Raw genomic sequence first — 27,102 nt, 5'->3', positions numbered from 1 at the left:
AGAAATGTTGGGTGGCTGTGAACGAACTATAATGATGGGAGATTTTAATTGTAAAGAGGTGTGTTGGGAGGACTGGTCAATGGAAGGATCAGAGACAACATGGGAAATACACTATTGACACTGGCAATGGAAAATGTGTTAACTCAGTGGGTCAAAGAAGATACTAGGTTTGGAGGAGAGGGAGCATCGTCAAGACTGGACTTGGTCTTTAGTACAGAGCCAATGGTCATTGAGGAGATGAGGGTGGAGTGCCCTTTAGCAAAGAGTGATCATGCAGTTTTGGAGTTCAAGGTGATAGACGAAGAGAAATCTAGAAGAAATGAAGAATATAAAGTGGGAAGATGGAATTATGCCAAGACAGATTTTGGAAACCTAAAGAAATTCTTTCAAGAGACAAATTGGATGAAATTCAAGAGTGCTAAGGAGCAAATGAAAAGTGGAAGGAATTTATAAAAATATACAAAGAAGGTGAGAAAAATTTGTACCAATAAGACAACATAGAGAAGTTGGAAAGCAGGACTGGTTTAACGATAGATGTGAAAAGGCTAGAACAAGAAAAGAGGATGCATGGAAGAGGTGGAGAAGGAAAAGACGGATTAAGCAGTGGGAAAGTTACAAAAGAGCAAGAAATGAATATGTGTTGATTAGAAGAGAAGAAAGAAAGAAACAAGAAAAGGATATAATTGATAAATGTAAAGACCAACCAAGGCTTTTTACAGACATGTGAACAACAACATCAAAAATAGAGAAAGTATTGAAAGTTTAGAAGTAAATGGAGTATACAGTGAAGATCCCAGGGAAATGGCAGAGGCTATGAATGGATGCTTTCGGAAGGTATTCACAAAGGAGACTGCTTTTGACAAACCACTGGTAATGGAACAGAAAGGGATTATGAAGGAGTTTCAAGTAACTGTGGAGGAGATCAAGAACATGATGGGGAGTTTAGAAGTGAGAAAAGCTGTGGGACCTGATGGGGTATCAGGATGGATTTTAAGAGAATGCAGGGAGCAATTGGCAGAAAAAGTTTGTGAAGTAATTGATGCCTCATTAAGGGAAGGTGTAGTGCCCCAAGACTGGAAAAGAGCTAACATTGTCCCAATCTATAAATCAGGTAACAAGAGAGACCCATTGAACTATAGACCAGTGTCACTTACAAGTGTGGTAGCTAAGATGTGTGAGAGGGTGGTGAAGACTAGATGGACAGACTTCTTGGAGAAAAATGACATACTTTGTGAGTGTCAATTTGGTTTTAGGAAAGGGCGTTCATGCACGACAAACCTGATATGTTACTATTCGAGGGTGATAGATGTAATACAGGAAAGAGATGGTTGGGCTGATGGAATATATCTGGATTTAAAAAAGGCCTTTGATAAGGTACCACACCAGAGACTGATCTGGAAACTTGAAATGGTAGGAGGAGTGCATGGCAGTTTACTAAAATGGATGGAAGACTTTTGGTAGGAAGAGAAATGAGAACAATAATTAAGGACAGACCATCAGAATGGGGATTGGTGGAGAGTGGAGTTCCACAGGGATCAGTGTTGGCACCAGTAATGTTCGCAGTCTACATAAATGACATGGTGGATGGGGTGTCCAGTTATGTGAGCCTATTTGCAGGCGATGCAAAATTGTTACGAAAAGTGAGATGTGACAAAGATTGCGAACTACTCCAGGAAGACTTGGACAGAATATGGAAATGGAGCTGTACATGGCAAATGGAGTTCAACACGACAAAATGCAAGAAAATAGAGTTTGGCAAGAGTGAAAGAAGAATCAGGAGTATGTACAAGATAGGAAATGAAGACATAAAACCAGTCATGAAGAAAAAGACCTTGGGGTGACAATTACCAATGACCTATCGCCAGAGAGACATATAAACAAAATAATTGGAGAAGTATTGAACTTATTGAGGAACATAAGAGTGGCGTTCGTATATCTAGATGAAGAAATGATGAAGAAAATAATTACTGCAATGATAAGACCGAGGCTTGAATATGCAACAATACAGTGGGCTCGAACTTAAAGAAACACATAAGGAAACTAGAGAAAGTACAGAGGGCTGCAACGAAAATGGTGCCTGACTTAAGAGATTTGACTTATGAAGACAGACTGAAAAGAATGCAACTTCCAACCCTGGAAAACAGAAGAGAAGGGAGACCTGATAGCAATATACAGAGTGATGATTGGCATGGAAAAAATGGATAGGGAAGATCTGTGTATGTGGAATGGAAGAATGTCGAGAGGGCATGGGAAAAACTAAAATGGCCACTTATAGGAGAGATGTGAAAAATATAGCTTCCCTCATAGAAGGGTGGAAGCATGGAATAGTTTAGACGTGGAAGTGGTCAACGCAAGGAATATTCATGATTTTAAGAAAAAGCTGGACATTAATAGATATGGAGACGGGACAACACGAGCATAGCTCTTTTCCCGTATGTTACAATTAGGTAAATACAATTAGGTAAATACACACACACACACACACACACACACACACACACACACACACACACACACACACACACACACACACACCACACACACATACACACACATTTATGTCATTGATATCATCACCTTATATGAAACAGTTGCAAGGCTAAGATCTTCTGATAATTAAAAATATCCAATAATGGGCTTCAGCTTAACACCACCTTACCTGATCTACTAAAATTTCCAAGGGAGGTCCATTGTACTTCTTGACCAATTCACATGCATCATATTCCTTCCAGGAATCTTTTTTATCAGTTCCTAAGTAACCTGAGAAAGCCTTCACACCCCATGGACAGTTGATAGGGTTGCATATTGGTGAAAATGCTGAAACAGACTTGTACTGGCCAGGATTCTTGAGGGCACATATCAAGGCACCATGACCTCCCATGCTAAGTAAGAGAGGGGAAAAAGATATTAAAAGTATTCTGAATGCAAAATGAAGATCAATTCCAAAACATTTTGATTTTGTATGATTGAACAAAAGTAATACAGATTTTTAAGAAAAAAAAAGTAGATAACTGACTTTACACATTTATTAACAGTGAAAATTATACGCAAAGTGTGTGGCAAAATGAAAAATTAAATTAAACAAGCAATTAGTATCATTATATGCAATAATGAAAACATGGAGGAAAAGGAAATATGAAAAAAGTGGTGAAATAATAAAAATGGACATTAATACGAACTGGAGAAAAAAAAAAAAAAAATCAAGACACAATAGCTATGCTTCTTTATACTATATATATATATATATATATATATATATATATATATATATATATATATATATATATATATATATATATATACAGTTAGCCACCCCGCACTTGGCGAATTTCAGCTTGGCCAAATTCACTTTTGGCAGTAGGGTGGCTATGGACCACCAAGTGCACACTTGGTGATTTGAATTCAAACTTGGCGGCCGCACAGCGAACCACGCGGCTCCCCGGTGACATCAGACCTCTCTCTAAACCTATCAGAACGCAGTGTGAGAGTTCCCTTCAGCTATTTTGTTTGTGCTACCCTCTGTTCTGCTATCATGGGAACAAATTCTGGCGACTTACTGCCAACATGGCTTAGGGTAAGGACAATGGTGGTAGCGGCAAGGACAAAAGTGGATGAGGGAAACGGGTGGAAAATCGCGAGTTACAGCCTTTATATTGTGTCTTATTACCTTTATTTATTGTTTATTAGTTTGTCTTGTACATGTGTTCTAATATGTGAAGGCAAAATATTTTATTTCAGCTTGAAAGATGGTATTTTAGGGGTCAAAAGAGGGACTTTGGCAATGAACAAAGACTTTGAAATATTTTTAAGGCAATTTATATTGTATAAAGAACTCGTGCTTGGTGAAATTCGTATTTGGCGGTAGTTTCGCCAAACTAATTAATTTGCCAAGTGCGGGGGCTTACTGTGTGTGTTTCACTGTTTGATCTGTTGCAGTCTCTGACGAGACAGCCAGACGTTACCCTACGGAACGAGCTCAGAGCTCATTATTTCCGATCTTCGGATAGGCCTGAGACCAGGCACACACCACACACCGGGACAACAAGGTCACAACTCCTCGATTTACATCCCGTACCTACTCACTGGTAGGTGAACAGGGGCTACACGTGAAAGGAGACACACCCAAATATCTCCACCCGGCCGGGGAATTGAACCCCCGGTCCTCTGGCTTGTGAAGCCAGCGCTCTAACCACTGAGCTACCTGGCGTGTGTGTGTGTGTGTGTGTGTGTGTATATATATATATATATATATATATATATATATATATATATATATATATATATATATATATAGTACATACACCTAACCCTCCGTTATCGCGCCCCTTCGTTATTGTGCTTATGCGTTATCGCGCACTTATGAAAATCTGGAAAATTCAGTTTTAGCGCATCTGGAAAGTTGTTATCGCGCACCCATAGTAGTAGTACTACCCATATCCCAACCACACACTGATGAATGTTTAGATGGGAGAGGAGGAGGAAAAAGTGGAGGGGGAGAAAGATGATGATCATGAGGAGGAGCAGCAGCCAGCAGCCAATCATCGCTGTGTATTCACATCAAGTGATTTGAATAAGGGAGCTGATTGGTTCTGGTCACTCTCCTCCTCACCACCACCACCACCACCACCACCACCACTACCACAGTCTCGCACGTGGTATTCTGTTGTTCAGAGCTGTTTTTTTTAGGACATTTTTTGGGTTGAGGCACCAATTTATTTATTTCCTATTTATTCTTCACTTCCGTTATTGCATTTTCCGCTATCGCACGGTTTTTAGGCACCAATTTCGCGTGATAACGGAGGGTTAGGTGTGTGCGCATATATATATATATATATATATATATATATATATATATATATATATATATATATATATATATATATATATACACAGTAAGGTCCCGGGTTACGTCGGTCTCGAGTTACGTCAAACTCGCACTTACGTCAGTCCACTATAAGGCAATTTAAGATTTAAAAAATTGAAAATTTATAAATCGTAAAGCGGGGTTTATTGTTATTGTTGGCAGGCGTCACTAGTGGTTATCCACCACACCGCCCACCTCATGCTTGAATACAATAACACTCTACGTACCTCAGTTCCACCACACCGTCGCCCCTGGCAAGAGTGTTCCTACCTCTACGTTTGCTGACTATCTTAGTATCTTGCTCAATGGCACCAAAAAGAAAACTCCTAAGTGATAGCAGTGATGCTAAGAAAAGGAAAACCATTACGCTACAAGAAAAAGTGGACATAATTAAAAGACATGAGAAGGGAGGCAGCAGCTGTGTGTAAGGGAGTGAAGAAGAAAATGGGAAACCCGTTACCATGACAATGGGGAGGTTTATGACCTTGAGAGCTCACGCACCTATCACAACAATAACAACTCCGGAGCCTTCGCCTGGCCCCACACTACGCTCGCAGCTCACTTGCACCGTCTGCGCTTGTCTGCTGATCCCTATTGCCCTTTCCTATTGCATTTCCTGCCCCGCTGCCCACGCTTCTACTCCCACCGCACTGCACTACGTTCCCAGCTGTCCGCCCTGGGCGTCACAACATTCGACCTGCCCACCCTCCTGGCGGCCTCAGGCGTCCACCCCTCTGGCAACATGCATTCCTTTGCGTTCGCGGCCCTAATCAATAACAAAAACAAGCTTGTGTTTCATATTCCTACATACTTGTAAATAATATAACAATATAACCTTTTACTTATATAACGCTTCTACTCCTACCGCACTCCACAAAGCTCCCAGCTGTCCGCCCTGGGCGTTACAACATTTGACCTGCCCAGCCTCCTGGCGGCCTCAGGCCGCCCCTCTCGGCAACCTGCAGTCCTTCGCGTTCACGGCCCTAATCAATATATTCCTACATAGTTGTAAATAATATACCAATATAACAATATAACCTTTTACTTACCTGAATAACCATAAAAATTATTGGTTGAAAACTCGATAATATGCTTTGAAAGTACAAAACTCGAGTTACGTACAAAATCGACTTACGTCATGTTTCAGGAACGTAACTCTGGCGTAACTCGGGACCTTACTGTATATATATATATATATATATATATATATATATATATATATATATATATATATATATATATATATATATATATATATATATATATATATATATATATATATATATATATATATATATATATATATATATATATATATATATATATATATATATATATATATATATATATATATATATATATATATATATATATATATATATATATATATATATATATATATATATATATATATATAGTACCCTCTCGAGTTTAGCGCTTGCTTTCTTCTTAAGATATAGCGCCAAACTCGAGGATCGCTAAACTCGGGGTATTGAAAACAATGTAAAACGCTTATTCATTCTGGCCGGACGAAGCTGATTTTTTTTCCTCCCCACTTTACTCCCTTATTTCAAAATACCGATAAATTGGTGGGTGTATTCTAGCTTGACATTGGCGATAATTTCTTGATCCAAGGGCTGTATAATAGAGGTTGTATTAGGGGGAAGGAACACGACTTCACAGTTAGGATGACGGCCTTTCAGAAACGTTGGATGCCCGGGTGCGTTGTCCAACAGCAGCATCAACTTGAATGCCAGATTGTTGTTCTCGCAGTATTTCTTTCCTTCAGGTATGAAGTGGTTATCGAACCAATCCAAGCAGGTGACAGCTGTCATGTATCCTTTCTTGTTGCAGGTCCAGTGCACATTCAGATTTTTCATGTCCTTGTTACGATAAGGGTGAGGGCGGGCAGCGGTGTACAGAACAAGTGGCTTCATTTTACAGTCTCCAGTTGCATTGACTGTAAAAAGAACACTGAAGCGTGGCTTACTTTCCTTGTGCCCTCTGGGCTTCCTTTCTTTGGCGATTATGGTTGATTTTGGTTGTTGTTTCCAGTGAAACCCAGTTTCATCGGCGTTGAATATTTGACGGAGATCGTAACCGCCATCCTCAGTCATCTGTTTCAAGACACCAATGAAACTTTCCACCTCTTCTGTAGATGCGTCTGCTGCTTCACCCAGACATCGTGCCCTCTTGAACGAGTGTCTTTTTTTTAACCTTGAGAACCAGCCATTACTAGCAGAGAAAGGTGTAGGATTGTCAATGTTTAACTTACGTGCCACTGCAGCATATATTTCTCTTGCCTTCTGTCTTACCTTACCAGAAGATATGCACACATTTCGGTAATTTTTGTCAACAATATATTTCTTCAAATAGTGTTCTGTTGTTACCATCAACTTGCTTGTAGGATGCATGATGTGAGCAACTTGAATCACAGAGCTCCCTCGAGCGTCTTTCAGGAAATGTTTTATTTCCTCATGTTTCGCTCTTATTCCTCTAACAGTAGACTCACTAAAGTTGAACAAGTTTCCAACGGCAACAGGTCCCATTCCAGCATCAAGCTTATCCAACACTTCGCCTTTTTCCTTCATGTTTAACAGTCTTTTCTTCTTACCCTGCCTCTCTGGCCTGCTTCCTTTTGCCGAAGTAGGTTTCTTCGAGCCACATGCTGCAGTCCCTCCTTTATTTCCTGACATCACAATTAATTAGCTTGCATATAAGAACTATGAAGATGCTGGTGGAAGAGGGCTAAGGACGCGTGCACACGTGGTCAGCTCAGTCAGCCAACTGCAGGTGTCTTGGGGCAGCATACGTGACGCCGCCCGGAAGTAAACGCGACTGATACTTGTCAAAGCAGTGCGAAACTCGGGGCGATACAGCGCCAAACTCGGGATGGTAAGAATTTAGGACTAAGCGCCAAACTCGAGGATCGCGAAACTCGGATAGCGCTAAACTCGGGAGGGTACTGTATATATATATATATATATATATATATATATATATATATATATATATATATATATATATATATATATATATATATATGAGACTATGACAAAAACAAATTGCATGTTTACTAAGACCAAACTGTGTATTGCCTAAGAGTAAGAATTACCTGTAGCATGAATATGATAGAAAAACTGCAACATTTAGTGATGAGTGTATCTGGTGGAAACAAAGTAAGAAATTGTGATGATGAAGGAAACTACTGTGTCAAATGCAGAGAGAGAGAGAGAGAGAGAGAGAGAGAGAGAGAGAGAGAGAGAGAGAGAGAGAGAGAGAGAGAGAGAGAGAGAGAGAGAGAGAGAGAGAGAGAGAGAGAGAGAGAGAGAGAGAGAGACTTAAATGAGGTGTGTGGATAGATGTGAGTGGACTATGCTCTGCCATAACCACACTCTAATGGAATTTAAAAAGACTCGTTGCCAAGTGGAAAGAACAAAATAAAGAGGTTAAGATGTGATTACCTGTGCCCCATGACAGCAGCCTTGTCACTTGCCACTTTGAAGTTTTCTGCAATGATAGCAGGTAACTCCTGGGTGACATAGGAGTACATGCGATAATTCTTTTTCCATTTTTCTTCTGTCGCATCCACATAGAATCCTGCACCTGTACCAAAGTCCCAGCTGTCTTCCTCTCCATCAATATTGCATCCTCCTGTTGTTTTCAAGAATTAACTCATTATATGATATTACTGATTCTTAAATAAAATGTGTTATCAAGATGATATTCCTGGCAGAATCAAACAATAATAGTAGTTTAAAAGTAATGCCATGGGAGGAAAAACTACTGTTGTTTATATTAAGAGTATGAGCATGGTAAGATGGATGAAGACAAAAATTCTCTAAAGATGTTTGGGAGCTAAGAATTAATTACAATCAATAGAGAAGAGTATCATATGGTGTAGAGTGTATACTGAGAACAATAATCATAAGTAAGCATGGAAAAGGAAAGTGGCATGAGATGGTAGGTAAGGTTTGTGCATAGACAAAATATCCTGAGGGTATTTCTGCTGTGACCTTCACTTGCTTGAAGCTTCCCAGAGAAAAGTGAGATGTCTCAAGATACAGTTGGTACATAAAAATACAAACAAATAAATAAATGAATAAATAAATAAAAATGAATAAAAATAAATAAATAAATAAATTAATAAATAAATAATAAAAAAAAATAATAAAATGAATAAATAAAAATAAAAAAAACTAAAATAAAATAAAGAATAAAAAATAAAACTGAAGTAAAATAAATGAATAAATAAAAATAAATAAATAAAAAATACATAAAACATGAAAAAAAACAAAATAAATAATAATAATGATAATAATAATAATAATAATAATAATAACAATAATAAAATCAAAATATAAAGTATAGATCAATTAAACACAAAAATAAAAATATACAATAAACAAATTAAATCAAATAAACATGTACATAAGTTTAATTAAGTGGATAAGTTGTGAATGCCACATAAAACAACAATATACACATCATAATGAAGCAAGGGTAGTGTATGCACTGGAATTTAGGGTGAATCTGTAAGCAGCAAACTTACTGGGGCTGGTGTCAGGTGCCACCACCAGGAAGCCATGTTTAGCTGCATGCTGCTGGGCACCAGCTTTGGTCACAAAGTTTTGTTCAGTACAAGTAAGTCCTGACAGCCAATACACCACTGGTACAGGGCCTGAATGAAAAGTGTACATAAATTAAACATATCATCTACCAATGCATTCACCAATCTTGTATCAGTTACTTGATTGACAAATGGTGAAAACTCACAGAATCTTTCCCTATCCTGATGCAGAGGCATGACACACACCTTTGGAAAACGATAATAGACAGAAAGATGGTACAGTAATACTCCGCTTAGCAAACAGGATAGGGGGTGTCAAAGCTGTTCGTAGAGCGAAAATTCGTTAAGGGGATGTAATTTTCCCATAGGAAATAATGGAAATAGGGGGGATGCGTTCTGGGCTGGTCTCCAACATACCACATGGGTAAAAAAAAAAAAAAAAAAAAAATATATATATATATATATATATATATATATATATATATATATATATATATATATATATATATATATACACGTTTGGCAGCATATTGGGCCACCGTTGTACCACTACTTTTATGATGTCATATGAGTCATTGGAAGTTAGAGGAGCTACGTACAAATTTTCTCACATTCTCGCATTTATGTTCACAAAACAACATTTCTATTAGCTTTTTACAAACCTTGCCACCAAGAAAGGATTGTTATGTAATGCATAAAGTGAAATCTAATGGAATACCAAAAAATAAAGCAGAGAGGAGATGAGCCACAGATGAAACGGGAGACTCGCGGTGACTCACCGCTTCTTTTTCTTCTTGTGACACTTTTAGCCTGCATGTTGTCTTTCCCCATGATATTTGTTTCCACTCCTCTATTGCCTGCTATAATGGATATCATATCTTAGTATTCATATACGCTCATGCCACGAGGATAACCTTGACTCCATGGCACTGAGTGACAGTGAATTATTAATGAAATACTGCGGTATTTCATTAGTATTTCACTATCACTCAGTGCCACGGAGTCAAGGTTATCCTCGTGGCATGAGAGTATATGAATACTAAGATAAGATATCCATTATAGCACTATAGGCAATAGAGGAGTGGAAACAAATATCATGGGGAAAGACAACATGCAGGCTAAAAGGGTCACAAGAAGAAGAAGAAGCGGCCGAGTGGCTGTGAGTCTCCCACTTCGTATGTGGCTCATCTCATCTCTGCTTTATTTTTTGGCATTCCATATAAGATTTCACTTTATGCATTACAAAACAATCCTTTCTTAGGGGCAAGGTTTTCAAAAAGCTAATAGAAATGTTGTTTTGTGAATATAAATGCATATATAAGACAGTAACACCACCTCCAGAGGTGGTGTTCCCAGCAACCTCAGAGGAACCTGATAGCAATCTTGTCACCGTTCCTTCAAGCGTTCATGGATGCCATTTCGCTGCAAGAGGTTGCTCTGACGTTGTTAAAGAATCTTGGATAAAGCTCCAGGAGCACTAGAGACAGAGGCAGGGAGCCAGACAATCACAGCGAAACTGCCAAGTTCGGTCCCTCACCAGGCAAATTCAAACCCAGAAAATTCGCTAAAATGGATGTGGTTGTACGTTATGCGGACTTTTGGTTTAACTTTATATATTACGTTAAACCGGAAATTCGTTAAACGAACGTTCGTTAAGCGGAGTATTACTATAATTGTGTTTGAGATAGTAAACTAATACTTAAAAAATAAAATTACTTATATGCATGAATATAGTTCCAAATGTGAAGGTTGTTACCAATTAACTAATTAGGACAGGTTATTGGTACATTCCATTCCTACTCACACTGTGTTAGATTTTTAGTGCAAATTAAGAGCAAGTTTCACTATAGTATTCTTCTATACTTGAAGTGGAAAATTTCAAAAAATTACTGCAAATTACATTTTCAAACAAGGGCTACATTTGTGATATTTCACAGTATGATGAAACACAAAAATATGACTGTAACTGAATTCAGGAACTGAAAAGATATATGATTCTGCTTTCATATTTACCTGTTTCAGCCTCAGATGGGATGAAAACTCCAAACTTCATGCGACAGCCAAGTTCTTTGCTGAAAAATGTTTAATGCATAGATAAATCCAATTAAAACCTCATCATTGTATCCAAACAAGTCAGATAATACAATCTGTGGCAATTCTTCAATATGGTTCTTTGTCCAACAACTTAGAAAATCACAAAAGGGTGAAGGTAAAGCATATCTCGGTATCAAATCTTTATCCATCAGAGAGAGAGAGAGAGAGAGAGAGAGAGAGAGAGAGAGAGAGAGAGAGAGAGAGAGAGAGAGAGAGAGAGAACTTAAAAATCTCAGAACTGAAAGATGGCCTCTTAAGAAAACATGAAGTCATGAAGAGGATGATGTGACAGATAAAAAAAAAAGAAGTAAAAAACCACATATGATATCAATACATGCTTTATCAGATTCTTATTGTCTCCCATACAACTCACCTGTCATGGGAGTACACTTTCTGCCATCCTCCGAAAGATTTGTTGGAGCTCTCTTCAGTAATAGATGCCATAATACTGAGGTGTGCTGTAATAAGAAAGCAAGTGTCATAAGCAAGCCTTAGAGAGAGAGAGAGAGAGAGAGAGAGAGAGAGAGAGAGAGAGAGAGAGAGAGAGAGAGAGATATATATATATATATATATATATATATATATATATATATATATATATATATATATATATATATATATATACAGGTAGTCCTCAATTTAAACAAATTTACTTTATACAAATTCAGAGTTATACAGTGTCCAAAAATAGGGGTTATTCATCACATTGTACGAATTTCTCAGAATTATACGGTCTCAAAAAAGTTAAAATTTGCGTGGTGATTTAGTTCAGAAATGCAGCCACAAGGTGTCACTAGCTAGCTGTTTCCTGCCACCCGCTTCCCTCACACCCTGGCTGCAGTGCTTCCATTTTAGTGTAAAATACCCTAAACTAGGGTAATTGGATCCTTCTTAGAGTAGTGTTTAGGGTTATGCAAAAAACTAGGGTAATTTTAGGGTAATCTGCTGTCCTATGGATAGGTGTGCTTGGAATGGTGCCAATCTGGTGGCAGGCTGGTTCTCTTTCATGTTCGATTCATGTACACAATCATCCCCGTGACTTGTATCATCCCTTCACCCCCGAACCCCTTTCTCCCCAGTCTCCACTCACCTGTCTACTACGTGTAAACGTTTTGGACCTTCGGACGGTTAAATCACAGTTCACACACAGAGTCAGTCACTTGCTATGACGAGTCCACACAGAGCAGTCGCAGTAGTGGCTGTAGTGTGTAGTCCTGTGTGTGTGTGTGTGTGTGTGTGTTTGGGGGTAGGGGGGGCAATATTTAAACTTATGTATGATAAGAGTGCATTAATCAACAATTAATGGGCAACTTTGACAATCTATGGTAAAACACTCGAATCTAGGATAAAATCGACAAAAATCTAGGGTAAGATTTCATCATCTCATGGAAGCACTCTCTGGCCGCGCTCCAAGTAGCCTCGTTGTTCACCTACGCGTGGTTGTGGCAACATCTCCCTCTCTTGAGTCCAGTTTTTACCATGGCTCCCAAGTGCCCTTCTGCATCTCCAGTTAGCGGTGATACACCCAAGAGAGCCCTCACAGCAGCCAACTTGTCTGAGTGTAAGGGCTTGTTGGCACAGTCAATGAAAATTCTTGAAGAAAATGACCCAAATATTGAAAGAAGTACCGCCATCATCAGAGGGGTCATGGAAAACGTGACGTGCTATGAGGTTCTTCTCAAAGAAAAACAGCAATCGATAACAAGCTTCTTCAGACTGCACACACCAAGTCAAGTAACAGAATCGAAGACAGATGATGACACATCAGAGGAGGAAGTAGCAAAATAAAGGAAGGTGGTAATAAAATAATTTTGTTTAAACATTTCCTTTTTTCATGGTCATTTTTATGTCTTTGTAAGTTTATTAATAAAAGCATTAATAAGCATAATAGAAATGTGTTTAATGCAAAATGTATATGTACAGTGAAAGATTATTTTATTTTGAAACACATCCTTCAAAGTCGTTTCCTGGTCAAGACGGCCCTCCCCGATGGCCCCATGTTTACCGTGACGACCCAACACCAAATTTTAGGTTACTGTCCTCTTATTTTTTTCATTATGTTAACACGTTAACCGCGGATGGCAATTCAGCATTCCTGAGATAGTGTTTTGTAGTATGTTAAAACCATAACATATTGGTACACCGCATATAGTGCAGGGTGTAACACGACTTTCTGTAAATATTGAAAGAGGTGAGAGAACATGCATTTCTAAGCAGAAAATGTTACATACACATATGCATTTTAAGGTTGTGTTTACTCGTAAGATGATTTTAAAATTTCTGAGAGGCGCGTGATAGTCCATAGTGTTTTTTTATGAGGTGATGACGACTGTTGTTGGCTTGCTGCAGCAGCCAGAGGTGCCACTTGGCGAAATACCGAATGTTTTAATATTATGTTTTGCAATCTTACATTTAAGACAGATTGTATCAACGAGTATGCAATTTACTGATAAACATTACACGATAACATTATTGCAGTGATTAAAAGTAAGCACTCATGTACAGTACTATCGGGTACAGTACCTATCACTGGATGAGGAAGAAGGGGGAGGGATGGGGGTGGGGAGCGACTGATTTATTAATACAATCTGTCGCAGTATAAGATGTTCTATTAACAAGTATAATTTAAAACCATCTTAAGGAGAAAAAAAAAAAAAAAAAAAAAAAAAAAGGATGCTGTGGTCTGTAGTGTGGGGCGGTCGTGGTAAACATGGGGCCGTCGGGGGGACCGTCGTGGTCAGGCAAACCCCGTTTAACGAAGGGGTTACGTTCCTAAAAAACACTTCGTTAAGCGAAACTTCGTTAAGCGAACCGATTATAACAAGTATAACCCCTGATTTGAACTTCCATTGAGAGTAAGCAAAGTGAGAGTGCATCATAGTACAGTAAAAGGTTTAATGAAAGTAAAAATTATGAAGTTAAACATTTAGGTAGTTTAATTTAAGTCATTATAATGTACACTAATGTATGTATGTATGTAACTTTATAATGTTGATGATCTTAACTATATGAAGGGAGGAAGAGTGTAACGGGAAAGACACTAACCGGCAACCTGTGGAATATAAACAAAGTGCGCATCATTGTACTGCATACAAAACTTATGTACCACATTTCCACAAGGCTTTCCATTTTATCCATTGTAGAGTCACGAGTTCAGGTGGTTCTTTTAGCTTGCAAGGAAGATACGGTCTCACCAGCCTTCTTAATTAATAGAGTCTGCTGAGTTGAAAATAGAGACAGTATAATATGGAGTCAAGATAGTGGCCAGCACTGCTATAGTTTTCTGGCCTCTCTCGTGTCTGTGAATAATATCTAGCTCCATTTGGAGAGTAAGAGACTTCCTGGTTTTCTTACGAACACTAGGCCAATTGCAGGGCATTTTGGTGGTAAGTTGAGCTAGGGAAGACAAGTTGCTGCTGACCCTGTTATGTTTTGACTGGGGAGTGAATATTGAGTGTGTTGTCCACGAGAGGCTTGATCTTGATCTTAATCTTTATTCTATAGGGGTCCCAGGATTTTTTCTGAGGCAGGCCTTAGTACCAGCAGCTCCTGGTGTATTCAAAAGCCTGTCAGCTTGCGTGATATAGTGGGGCTTTCAAATTTTGAAAAAAATTACCTGGATAAAACTTCGTTAAAGCGAGTTTGGTGTTCGTTAAACGAGCAGATGGTAGTAAAATGAAAACTTCGTTGTAGCAAAATTTCGTTGTGTGAATCTTTGTTAAACGGGGGTTGCCTGTATATATATACAGGCAACCCCCACTTAATGAAGGTTCACACAACGAAATTTCACTACAACGAAGGTTTCATTTTACTACAATCTGCTTGTTTAATGAACACCAAACCCACTTTAATGAAGTTTTATCTAGGTAATTTTTCCCAAGTTTGAAAGCCCCGCTATATCATGCAAGCCGACAGACTTTTAAATACACCAGCGCCTCTCGTGGACAACACGCGCACCACTCACTCCACCCGTTCAAAACAATAACAGCGTCAGAAACAGCTCGTCTTCCCTTGCTCAACTTACCACCAAAAATGCCTTGCAATGTCGCCTAGCATTGCTAACAAGCCCAGGAAGTCTCTTACTCTCGAAGTGAAGCTGGATATTATTCACAGACACGAAAGACGAGAAAACTAATAGCATTGCTCACCACCATCTTGACTCCATCTACTGTCTTTACTATTTTCAAGTCAGCAGACTCTATTAAGAAAGTTAGTGAGACCGTATCTTCCTTGCAAGCTTAAAGAACCACCTGAACTCGTGACTCTACAATGGATATAATGGAAAGCCTTGTGGAAATGTGGTACGTAAGTCTTGTATGTGACACAATGATGCCCCCTTTGTTTACAATCCACAGGTTGCCAGTTAGTGTCTTTCCTGTTTCTCTCTCCCTCCCTTCATAAATTTAAGATCATCAACATTATAAAGTTACATACATACATACATTAGTGTACATTATAATGACTTAAATTAAACAGCCTAAATGGTTTTTCACAATTTTTACTTTCATTAAACCTTTCACTGTACTATGATGCACCCTCGCTTTGTTTACTCTCAATGGAAGTTCAAGTCAAGGGTTAAACTCATTATAATCGATTCGCTTAACGAAGTTTTTTTTTTAGGAACGTAACCCCTTCGTTAAGCAGGGGTTGCCTGTATATATATATATATATATATATATATATATATATATATATATATATATATATATATATATATACATATATATATACAGTAATACTCCGCTAAACGAACAGGATAGGGGTGTCAAAGCTGTTTGTAGAGTGAAAATTCGTTAAGCGGACGTAATTTTCCCATAGGAAATAATGGAAATAGGGGGGGGGATGCCTTCTGGGCTGGTCCCCAACATACCACATGGGAAAAAAAAAAATTATATATATGTTTGGCAGCATATTGGGCCAGCGGTGTACCACTACTTTTATGATGTCATTTGAGTCATTGGAAGTTACAGGAGCTACGTACAAATTCTCTCACATTCTCGCATTTATGTTCACAAAACAACATTTCTATTAGCTTTTTACAAACCTTGCCCCTAAGAAAGGATTGTTTTGTAATGCATAAAGTGAAATCTTACATGGAATACCAAAAAATCAAGCAGAGATGAGATCGGCCACAGACTAGGCGGAGACTAGCGGCGACTTGGCCGCTTCTTCTTCTTCTTGTGACCGTTTTAGCTTGCATATTGCTTTCACCCCGGTGTTTATGTTTCCACTTCTCTATTGCCTGCTATAATGGATATTATATCTTAGTATTCATATACTTTCATGCCATGATAATAACCTTGACTCCGTGGCACTGAGTGATAGTGAATTACTAATGAAATACTGTGGTATTTCATTAGTAATTCACTATCACTCAGTGCCATGGAATTGAGGTTATCCTCATGGCATAAGCGTATATGAATACCGTGGTATTTCATTAGTAATTCACTATCACTCAGTGCCACGGAGTCGAGGTTATCCTCATGGCATGAGCGTATATGAATACTAAGATATGATATCCATTATAGCAGGCAATAGAGGTGTGGAAACATAAATATCATGGTGAAAACAACACACAAGCTAAAAGGGTCACAAAAAGAAGAAGTGGCTGAGTCGCTTTGAGTCTGCCTCGTCTGTGGCCGTCTGGCCGACCTCATCTCTGCTTTATTTTTTGGTATTCCATGTAAGATTTCACTTTATGTATTACAAAACAATCCTTTCTTGAAGGCAAGGTTTGTAAAAAGCTAATAGAAATGTTTTGTGAACATAAATGCATATGCAGGCAAACCCCACTTAACGATGGGGTTACGTTCCTAAAAAACACTACGTTAAGCGAATTTTCGTTAAGCGAACCAATTATAACAAGTTTAACCCCTGACTTGAACTTCCCTTGAGAGTAAACAAAGCGAGAGTGCATCATAGTACAGTAAAAGGTTTAATGAAAGTAAAAATTATGAAGTTAAACATTTAAGCAGTTTAATTTAAGACTAAGTCATTATAATGTACACTAGTGTAACTAGTGTATGTATGTAAGTAACTTTATAATGTCGATGATCTTAAATTTATGAAGGGAGGGAGAGTGGAGTGGGAAATATGCTAGCTGGCAACCTGTGGAATGTAAACAAAGAGTGCATCATTGTACCACATACAAAACTTATGTACCACATTTCCACAAGCTTTCCATTTTATCCATTGCAGGTGGTTCTTTAAGCTTGCAAGGAAGATATGATCTCACCAGCCTTCTTAATAGAGTCTGCTGACTTGAAAATGGTAGACAGTAGATGGAGTCAAGCCATGGTGGGAAGCAATAATGCTAATTGTTTTCTCGTTTCTCTCGTGTCTGTGAATAATATCTAGCTTCCCTTCGAGAGTAAGAGACTTCCTTGTCTTCTTAGCAATGCTAGGCGACATTGCAGTGGATTTTGGTGGCAGGTAGAGCGAGGAAAGACGAGCTGATGCTGATCCTGCTATTGTTTTGAATTAAGGGAGTGAGTGATGTGTGTTTTGTCCACAAGAAGTGCTGGTGTATTCAAAGGCCTGTCGACTTGCGTGATATGGCGGGGTTTTCAAACTTGGAAAAAATTACCTGAATAAAATTTTGTTAAAGTGAGTTTCATGTTCGTTAAATGAGCAGGTGGTAGTAAAAGGAAACGTTCGTTGTAGCGAAATTTCATTGTGTGAACCTTCGTAAAGCGGGGTTTGCCTGTATAAGACAGTAACACCACCTTGAGAGATGGTGTTTCCAGCAAACTGAGAGCAACCTCGTTACCGTCCCTCCAAGCGTTCATGGATGCCATTTCGCGGCAAGAGGTTGCTCTGATGTTAAAGTTTCTTTACACTAGAAATGCGTTCCTCAAACAGCTATTGTAAACCAAAATTAGTGTAAACCGAACCAGTTTTAACATGTATTAGATAGGAATACGTTCCAGCTCAGTATGAAAGTCAATCAAAAAAAGTAAACAAACTGGACATTATGTAGGTTGGACCAATGCTGAAAACGATCAAACCAGCCTTTGCTGGTCTTGAACTGCACATCCTTCATATCCATCTCAACCTTCAAGGTTTCAATAATAGACAGGGCCTTTTCTGAAATGAGGCTCAACGAGAGTGGGGCATGCTGGCGTGTTTGGCTGTCTATCCAAATTTTAAGTAAACCCTCCATCCGATCCATAATGGGTTCCCGATATTTTGTCATTAATTTTACCTGCAGGCTTGAAGCATTAGCTGCTGCCTCCTTAACACTTGAAGCATTCCTCAAAACAGTAGCAACTGTTGACTGTGGTAAATTCAGGTAACGGCTTATGGCTGACAACCCTTCCCCAAGTTCTTTTCTCTTGACTATATCAAGCTTTGTTTCTAACGTTAAACTTTTCCTGGCTCGTTTAACCTTACCCACTTCTTCACCAAGATCCAAATTACGTTTCAGTGACATTTTGGACAGGAATTGGTCTTCAGTGCAGAGAATAATGTAAGTAAATCAACGAGCAGTCTCACTGTTATTTGTCGTGGTGGCGCGAAAGTGACTGGTTTGTTGTTGGTCGCAGTGCAGCGCCACAATCATAGGCGGCGGGAATTTCAAATATTGTAAGTGCAATTTTTTTTTTTCGTAAATTGAAAGAATGGTAGTAATTGTCAATTATCGTATCTGCGAATTTATCGTATACTAAACTAGTGTAAAACATGGACTTACTGTATATATATACACTCGACCCTCGAAACAACGGACAAATGCGTGCACGACCCTGTCCGTAGATTGCAAAAGTCCGTTCTTTGCAAAAGTACGTAAAAAACTGTATAAAATGTACGTAAAATACTGTGTAATCATTAAGAAATCATTGAAGCAACATTACAGAGCATTAAGTACAACAAATAACCTGAAATAAATTACATGAGCATGGTCAGTTTAATAAATATTAATAATACAGAAAACGAAGTTTACCGGACAATAATTTGCCGGGAACCGACAATCGCGCGCATTTTAATATTAGTCCATAGATTAAACCGGACTCCAGAATTTGTCCGTAGTTTCTGAAATCTGTTGATGGGAGGTCCGTTGTTTCGAGGGTTGAGTGTATATATATATATAGGGAGGCGGTGGCGTAGTGGATAAGGTGGTGAGTGTGGGATCGGGCAGACGTCCATGCGTAAGTTCGAATCCCACCACGTACAGTCTTAAAAACACTTTGCCATTTGTCGAGTGGTTTAAAGTTACCTACATGTCACCATGATACCCAGGTTCTAGGTGGTTACACCCAAGATGAGCTTGGGCAGTGATATGGGCCCTAATATGGGTACCACTATAAATAAAATTGCCTGCGCCACTAATAGGCAGAAGCTGAACAGCGCTTCCCATACACTCTTCAAGTGTGCCTACAGGCGCTATAAGCCTTACCGTAAAAAAAAAAAAAAAAAAAAAAAAAAAAAAAAAAAAAAAACTTGACCCTTGTTTATCTGGATTTTGGTTAATACGGACAGCGTCCAGATAATAATTTAATAATATGAGTCCAGACGGCCAAAAATTGAATTCAAACAATCCGTGCCTCACACACTTCCAGAAATGGTCAATAGATGGTAGTTGTGAACAAGTCCAGCTGATGCAAGTGAATACTGTGTATTGCCCCATATCAGTGACCAAGTTTGTGCATTATTCAGTAAAAGTCCATAGACATAGTTGGAAGAGTGCAGACATGGAAGCATAGTTTTTGAGAACAATAGGAGGGACCCTATCAGGTCCATAAGCTTTCTGAGAGTTTAAGCCAATGAGGGCATGGAAAACATCATTATGAAGAACTTCAATTGAAGGCATGAAATACTCAGAAGGAGGAGGAGAGGGAGGAACGAGCCCAGAATCATACAAGGTGTAGTCATTAGCAAGGTTTGAGAAAAAGTTCTGGTTTAGATACAGAAGAGATGGCAATGGTGTCATCAGGATGATATAAAAAGAGGGAAAGTTGAAGAAGTAAAGCTATTGGAGATGTTTTTTGGCCAGATGCTAGAAGTCATGAAGGGGGTTAGAGTTTGAAAGATTCTGACATTCTCTGTTTATGAGACTGGTAAGTTTAAGAATAGACTTGGTATAATTCCGGACAGAAATATAAAGTGCATGAGATTCAGATGGAGATGGACGGCTCAAGTACCTTTTGTGGGCAACCTCTCTATCATGTACAGCATGAGAACAGGCTGTTAAACCAAGGTTTGGAAGGTTTAGGTTGAGAAAAAGAATGAGGAATGTACGCCTCCATGCCAGACACTATCACCTCTGTTATGCATTCAGCACACAGAGATGGGTCTCTGACATGGAAACAGTAATCATTCAAGCGAAAATCAGATTAATACCTCCTCAGGTCCCCCCCAACTGGCAGGCAAAATGGCAAAGACACCTCTGTTTTGGGGTATCCTGAGGAGAAATTGGAGAAATAGGACAAGATACAAATATGAGATTTTGATCTGAGAAGCCCAACGGAGAAGATAGAATAACAGCATAAGCAGAAGGATTAGGGGTAAGGAAAAGATCAATAATGTTGGGCGTATCTCCAAGACAGTCAGGAATACGAGTAGGGTGTTGCACTAGTTGCTCTAGGTCATGGAGGATAACAAAGTTCAAGGCTAGTTCACCTGGATGGTCAGTGAAGGGAGATGAAAGCCAAAACTGGTGGTGAACATTGAAACCTCCAAGGATGGAGATGTCCGCGAAAGGGTAGAGGGGTAGAATGCACTCCACTTTGGAAGTTAAATTGTCAAAGAATTTACTATAGTCAGAGGAGTTAGGGGAGAGATAGACAGCACAAATAAATTTAGTTAGAGAGTGGCTACTGAGTCGAAGCCAGATGGCGGAGAACTCAGAAGATTCCAGAGCGTGGGCACGAGAGCAAGTTAACCCCTTCAATACGGTGACGCCTATGTAGGCGTCATGAAGCCCCAGTAGCAAATACGGTGATGCCTACGTAGGCGTCATATTTCTTTTCTGAGCTTTCTTCAGTTCAGTTGTCCCGTATAGTGTGTTGGATACCAACTACACACGCCGTATGCTGTCCTTAAAATCCTAGTGCTCCTCCCACCATCCTTGTCTCCACCAATCACTAAAGATAAGCTACATGCGTCCCACCTTGTGTCTAAAATTACCCAATGGCATAGACTGTTCCCATCTCTCTCTCTCTCTCTCTCTCTCTCCATTCCCTCCCTCCCCATCTCCCTTTCCTCCCTCTTCATCCCCCTTTCCTCCCTCCCCATCTCCCTTCCCTCCCTCCCCCTCTCCCTCTCGAAAGATAATTTACATGCGTCCCGCCTTGTAACATTCGTGAAAACACACACACACACACACATGATTTTAAGAAAAAGCTGGACATTAATAGATATGGAGACGGGACAACACGAGCATAGCTCTTTTCCCGTATGTTACAATTAGGTAAATACAATTAGGTAAATACAAATACAAAAACAACAAATTTTCTAATCTCTCTCTCTCTCTCTCCTCCCTTCGTTTCCCTCTCCCTTCCCTCCCTCCCCCTCTTCCTCTCCAAAGATAAGCTACATGCGTCCCGCTTGTGTCTAAAATATTAGCAAATGTCACTCTCTCTCTCTCTTTCTTTTTCTCTGAAGAGAGAAGCGTCCACTTCCCTCTTCGAAGGCGATATAGTGACTAAAAAATAGCAGCATAATACACAAAGACGACAAGTATGACAAGCTTGCACGAGTTTCCTGCGCTCGGGCGCGCGGCACTACCACCTGTATATCATACAGGCGGGCTTTTTTAACATCCGGCGCGAAGGGGTTAAGTCGTTGTGTACATAGATGCAACATCCAGCTTTGGAACGAAAATGAGGATAGAGAAAGTAGAAGGGAACAGAGAATGGGTTACTTTTGGTTGCCTCAGACAGCTGCATTTTCGATGAGGAGAAGAGGAGAGATGGTCATCTATAGATTGAAAATTAGATCTATGACTGTGAATGTTGCAGAAGTTAATGAAGAAAAAATAGAGGGAGGTGTCAAGACATTTTATGTTGCCACCGAGAAAGCAGTTTGATCTGGGGACATTTCCGGTCCCCTCCCCAGAAGGGGACTCTGAGGCTGGATTTGGAGTTGCCATTTTTAATTTTGAATTTCAAGGGAAGGGTGTGTGTGTGTGTGTGTGTGTGGTAAGTGTATGTAGTTTTGTGTAAAGAAGACGAGTTGTCTTTTGAGGAAAGGCTGTGACTGCCACCTTGAGTTGTGAGACAACTGAAAGAATGTAGGGAAGAACTAGCAAGTCCTATATACAACATCATAAAATGCTCAATAGAAAATGGAACAGTACCAGCAGAATGGAAAAGAGCTGAGGTAGTTCCCATATATAAAAGCAGAAGGAAGGAAGAACCTCTAAATTACAGACCAGTATCACTAACTAATGTAATATGTAAGATGTGTGAAAAAGTAATAAAGAAACAATGGATCGAGTTCCTTGAAGACAACAAATCATTATCAAATAGCCAATTTGGCTTTAGAAAAGATCGGTCGTGTGTAACAAATTTACTGAGTTTCTACTCTAGAATAGTTGATAGGGTACAAGAGAGAGGGGGATGGGTTGATTGTATTTACTTGGATTTAACAAAGGCATTTGATAAAGTGCCACATGCAACGTTACTGTGGAAATTAGAGAAAGGTGGTTTAAAAGGAAACACATTGAGATGGATGGAAAATTATTTGAGGGGGAGAGAAATAAGGATGGTAGTCAAAGATATGAAGTCCAAGTGGAGAGCAGTAGAAAGCGGAGTGCCACAGGTGTCAGTATTGGCGCCAATACTTTTTCTCACTTATATAAATGACATGCCAGAAGGAGTGAAGAACTACATAAATCTGTTTGTTGACGATGCAAAACTGTGCAAAGTTATAAAGCAAAAAGAGGATTGTGAAATACTGCAAGAAGACCTAAATAAGATCTGGGAATGGAGTACTCGTAAAATGTAGGAGATGGAATTCAATGTGGACAAAAGCCATGTCATGGAAATGGGAAAGAGTGAAAGACGACCAGTGGGAATCTATAAGATGGGAGATGGTGTAGAACCGGAGAAAGTAAAAAAGGAAAACGATTTGGGAGTGACGATAGAAGAAAATAATCAACCGGCAAGCCATATTGATAGAATTTTCAGAGATATATAATTTGCTAAGGAATATTGGAATAGCATTTCACTACAAGGACAAAGAAATGATGAAGAAACTGATAAGTACTATAATAAGACCCAGATTGGAATAAGCAGGAGTAGTGTGGACCCCTCACAAAAAGAAACACATAAGGAAGTTGGAGACTACAAAAAATGGCTACAAGAATGGTCCCAGAACTTGAAGGGATGACATATGAGAAGAGACTAAAGGCTATGGATCTTATAACATTGGAGCAGAGAAGGGAGAGAGGGGATCTCATACAAGTTTATATATTGATAAACGGAATGGACCAAGTGAACAATGAGTATCTGATCCTGAGAGAAGAATATGCCAGTCGAAGTACAAGATCACATAGTAAGAAGCTTAGGAAGGGAAGATGTGTAAGAAATATTAAAAAGTATAGTTTCCCGCAAAGATGTGTTGAGACGTGGAACAGTTTGAATGAAGAAGTAGTGACTGCAACGAGTGTGCATATAGTTTTAAAGTAAGATTGGATAAGTGTAGGTATGGAGACGGGGCCACACGAGCATAAAGCCCAGGCCCTGTAAAACTACAACTAGATAAATATAACTAGGTAAATACAAAGGGAAATGTTCAGCGAGATCACAACTAGCTTTAATGGAAAGTTCACAGCACCCCCTGAACTAGTGCTATTATAAATTTGATGGGAGTAAATTATCGTTTTGGTGGTGTCTACTACCTCCTCCAAACGTTCCCTTCACTGAGTGACAGTTAACTACCTGCTTCCTTAGGCACGAAGTTTTCGAACTTTATCTGACAAAAGACAAATCAGTGGGGCATGCAAGTCTCATTCATACCCAGATTTTACTTCACTTACTGACTAACCAATACTGAACTATTGCAGTCAGCTCTGGTCACCCCCAGAAAAGGTGACATACAAGAGCTTGAGTCAGTACAAAGAGCTTATACCAGGAAAATAAGAGGCATGAATGAATTAACTAATCTACTGGCAGAGATTACAGTGATTTGGACTATATTCCCAACTGAAGAGGAGAGAGTGGTATAGGGCCATATACACGTATGTGTGGAAGATACTGAAGGAGCAAGTGCCTGACCCTACCACCATGCTATTGAAATCAAAGAATAACGAGCGCTCAGGCCGCTAACGTGAAAGATGGGCTTTTCCGTCCTCTATCCCAGGGAGAGTCAAGACCCTCCTCACCTCAGTCTTTCATACAGTGGCCCCAAACTTTTCAATGCCCTGCCAAAAATATGTCAGAGACACCCCAGGCTACCCAGTGTCCAGATAAGGCATTGGACCACTTTCTGCGAATGGTGCCAGATGAGCCTCCTGTCCCAGGCTACACAGCTTACTGCAGGGCAGCCTCTAACTCTGTGCTGGACCAGATGGCTCTTCTGAAAAGTAACTTTCTGACTGGCAGCAGCAGTGTACCACCACAAGAGTGAGGAAGACCCTTTAAATCCAACTAAGTAAGTATGTGAGAATTACATGCCCCACTGATTCCTCCTCTGCCAGATGAAGTTGCAAAGAAAAAAGTTCATGCTGAGAGAAGCAGTATTTCAGTAGTAGTTCACTATCACTCACTGCCACGGAATCAAGGTGATCTTCATGGCGTGATCGTATATGAATACAAAGATATAATATCCATTATAGCACGGAGATTTCAACCTGTTTTGATTGAATCTGCACTTTGTTTCTGTCGCAAATCAGTACTTATTTTTTATTACCTACCCTCCCTCCTTCTCTTACTAATCACTGCCAACATTGCTCATCACTGATTATGCCACCCTATTTTAGGCTATCAATTTAACCAAAACTAACCTAACCCTAATTTTAATCTAACCTAGCTAATGTAACCTAGTTGAGATGACTTGCACCACTGATTTGTCTTCCTCACAACAAAATAACTTTATCTAACACAATTAAACATATATAACCTAACCTAACCAAACCTGACTGGCAATGCTAAGAAATGATCAAGTCATTACCTAATTTCTCTTTGTAAAATCTGCTGATACAATGGATATAATCAAGGCGATATCCTGCCCGTTCAGAATTCTTCTGTAGATTGAGTCACTTCTCTCCACAAACTGCTCTGATTGACTACTTTATTCTGTATTATTTTTATTGGTTAGTGGCTGCATGCTCAAACAATAGAACCAATTTCACGCGTACGCAAATAATGTGACAATACACAAGCAAACACGTGTAATGGTGTTTCTCAATGCCCGACAGTCCATCACATGGGTGGGTGTCGCTTGCTCTCCCCAAAAAGTGGTAGATTTAAAAATAAATCTTATCAACATTATAAATAATTTGATGGGTATGTATGGGTTCCAATTACTCATAATAAAAAGCTCTATATATAAGATGAGAAGGGTAACAAAAGCCATGTTGCTGTTGCTGTAAGAGTACAATAATACCCAAAACACACCTGGATCCTTGCTGATCCATCATTCCCAAACAAAATAATATTTCACTTCATATGGTGCCACAGCATGTCACAAGACACAAGCCGGTATAATTCTAGTTTCTGCCCATACTCTCCCTCCACCCCCAACAAGCTTGGGGACAGGTGGGAATGCGGGGTTTTATGTGGTAGGGTTCACATGCTACATGAAATGCGTCGGAAATGCGTATTTTTTGCGTAAAATGAAAAAAAATTCCCATTAAAAAGTCTACATGATTTTCATTACAAATTTCATGACGTTGATGAAGCCACGGAGCTCCATCACACTCGGAAATAAGCAGTACACTGACTTGCATTTGTTTATTGCTGGGGTTTGTGGGTAACTAGTGAATAGGATTCTTATTGTGTCTATAGTACTTTTGTCCCATAACGTGCCACCACCTCTTAACACCACAAGCTGCGCCAATGGGAATTTGCTATATGTATTCGAAGGCGGGGCACAGCTGGGCAGACAGGTGCACAGAGAACTGTGTGCGCAGTTGAGCTATGGCCACCAGTGACATTAGTTGTAAAGGTTGCGAATTTGAGTACTGGGAAATCATCGCTCCTGCGATGCAAGTCAGTGTACGAGTGCAATCGAGAAGAGGACCAGCCAGGACTCTCGTTAAGGTATTGTGAGGAGGGTATTGGTAGAGTTAGGGCATATTGTGACTTTTAAGCTATAAGAGAACCGTTGTGAGGGGTGGAGGAAGCTGCCCCAAAGCAAGGATACGCTAGGTTTGGTTACGTTAGGTTAGTCAATTATCTCATAAAGTACGTAAGCAATAATCCTAAAGGAAGCTGCTAATGTCTAACCCTTACATCACATACGCCTTTCTGCTTGACAAGACTGCAAAACTCACGCTAAAGTGGCTCCTCACTAATGAACGAAGCCGGCGCTTAGCTAGTGAAGGGTACAAATGATAAGACAAGAATTTCCATAGCAACAAAGTTGATATATTGTCACTACATATCGCGGCCGCATCTCCACGTAGCCTGCCCCA

At 39.4% G+C, this 27,102-nt stretch overlaps 1 protein-coding gene across 3 annotated transcripts in view; it reads right to left on the bottom strand.

Moving 5' to 3' along the window:
- Positions 1-27,102, bottom strand: part of LOC123505335 (S-formylglutathione hydrolase-like) — a 35,925-nt gene that overhangs the window by 8,651 nt on the left and 172 nt on the right. Inside the window, exons 1-6 of one of the 3 annotated variants that reach the window (XM_045256533.1) lie at positions 26,962-27,024; positions 11,902-11,986; positions 11,448-11,506; positions 9,417-9,545; positions 8,329-8,518; positions 2,660-2,882 (exon numbers count right to left, since the gene is read on the bottom strand). In XM_045256533.1, coding sequence (XP_045112468.1) covers positions 2,660-2,882; positions 8,329-8,518; positions 9,417-9,545; positions 11,448-11,506; positions 11,902-11,972 — 672 coding nt within the window. In that variant the 5' untranslated portion in view covers positions 11,973-11,986; positions 26,962-27,024. The other 2 variants (XM_045256534.1, XM_045256531.1) reach the window with 2 other exon arrangements.

Source organism: Portunus trituberculatus, chromosome 18, assembly GCF_017591435.1.
Source record: "Portunus trituberculatus isolate SZX2019 chromosome 18, ASM1759143v1, whole genome shotgun sequence".
Classification (NCBI taxonomy): Eukaryota; Metazoa; Arthropoda; class Malacostraca; order Decapoda; family Portunidae; genus Portunus; species Portunus trituberculatus.
Note: the sequence above shows the minus strand (reverse complement) of the source record. Positions and strands in the feature narration are given on the sequence as shown.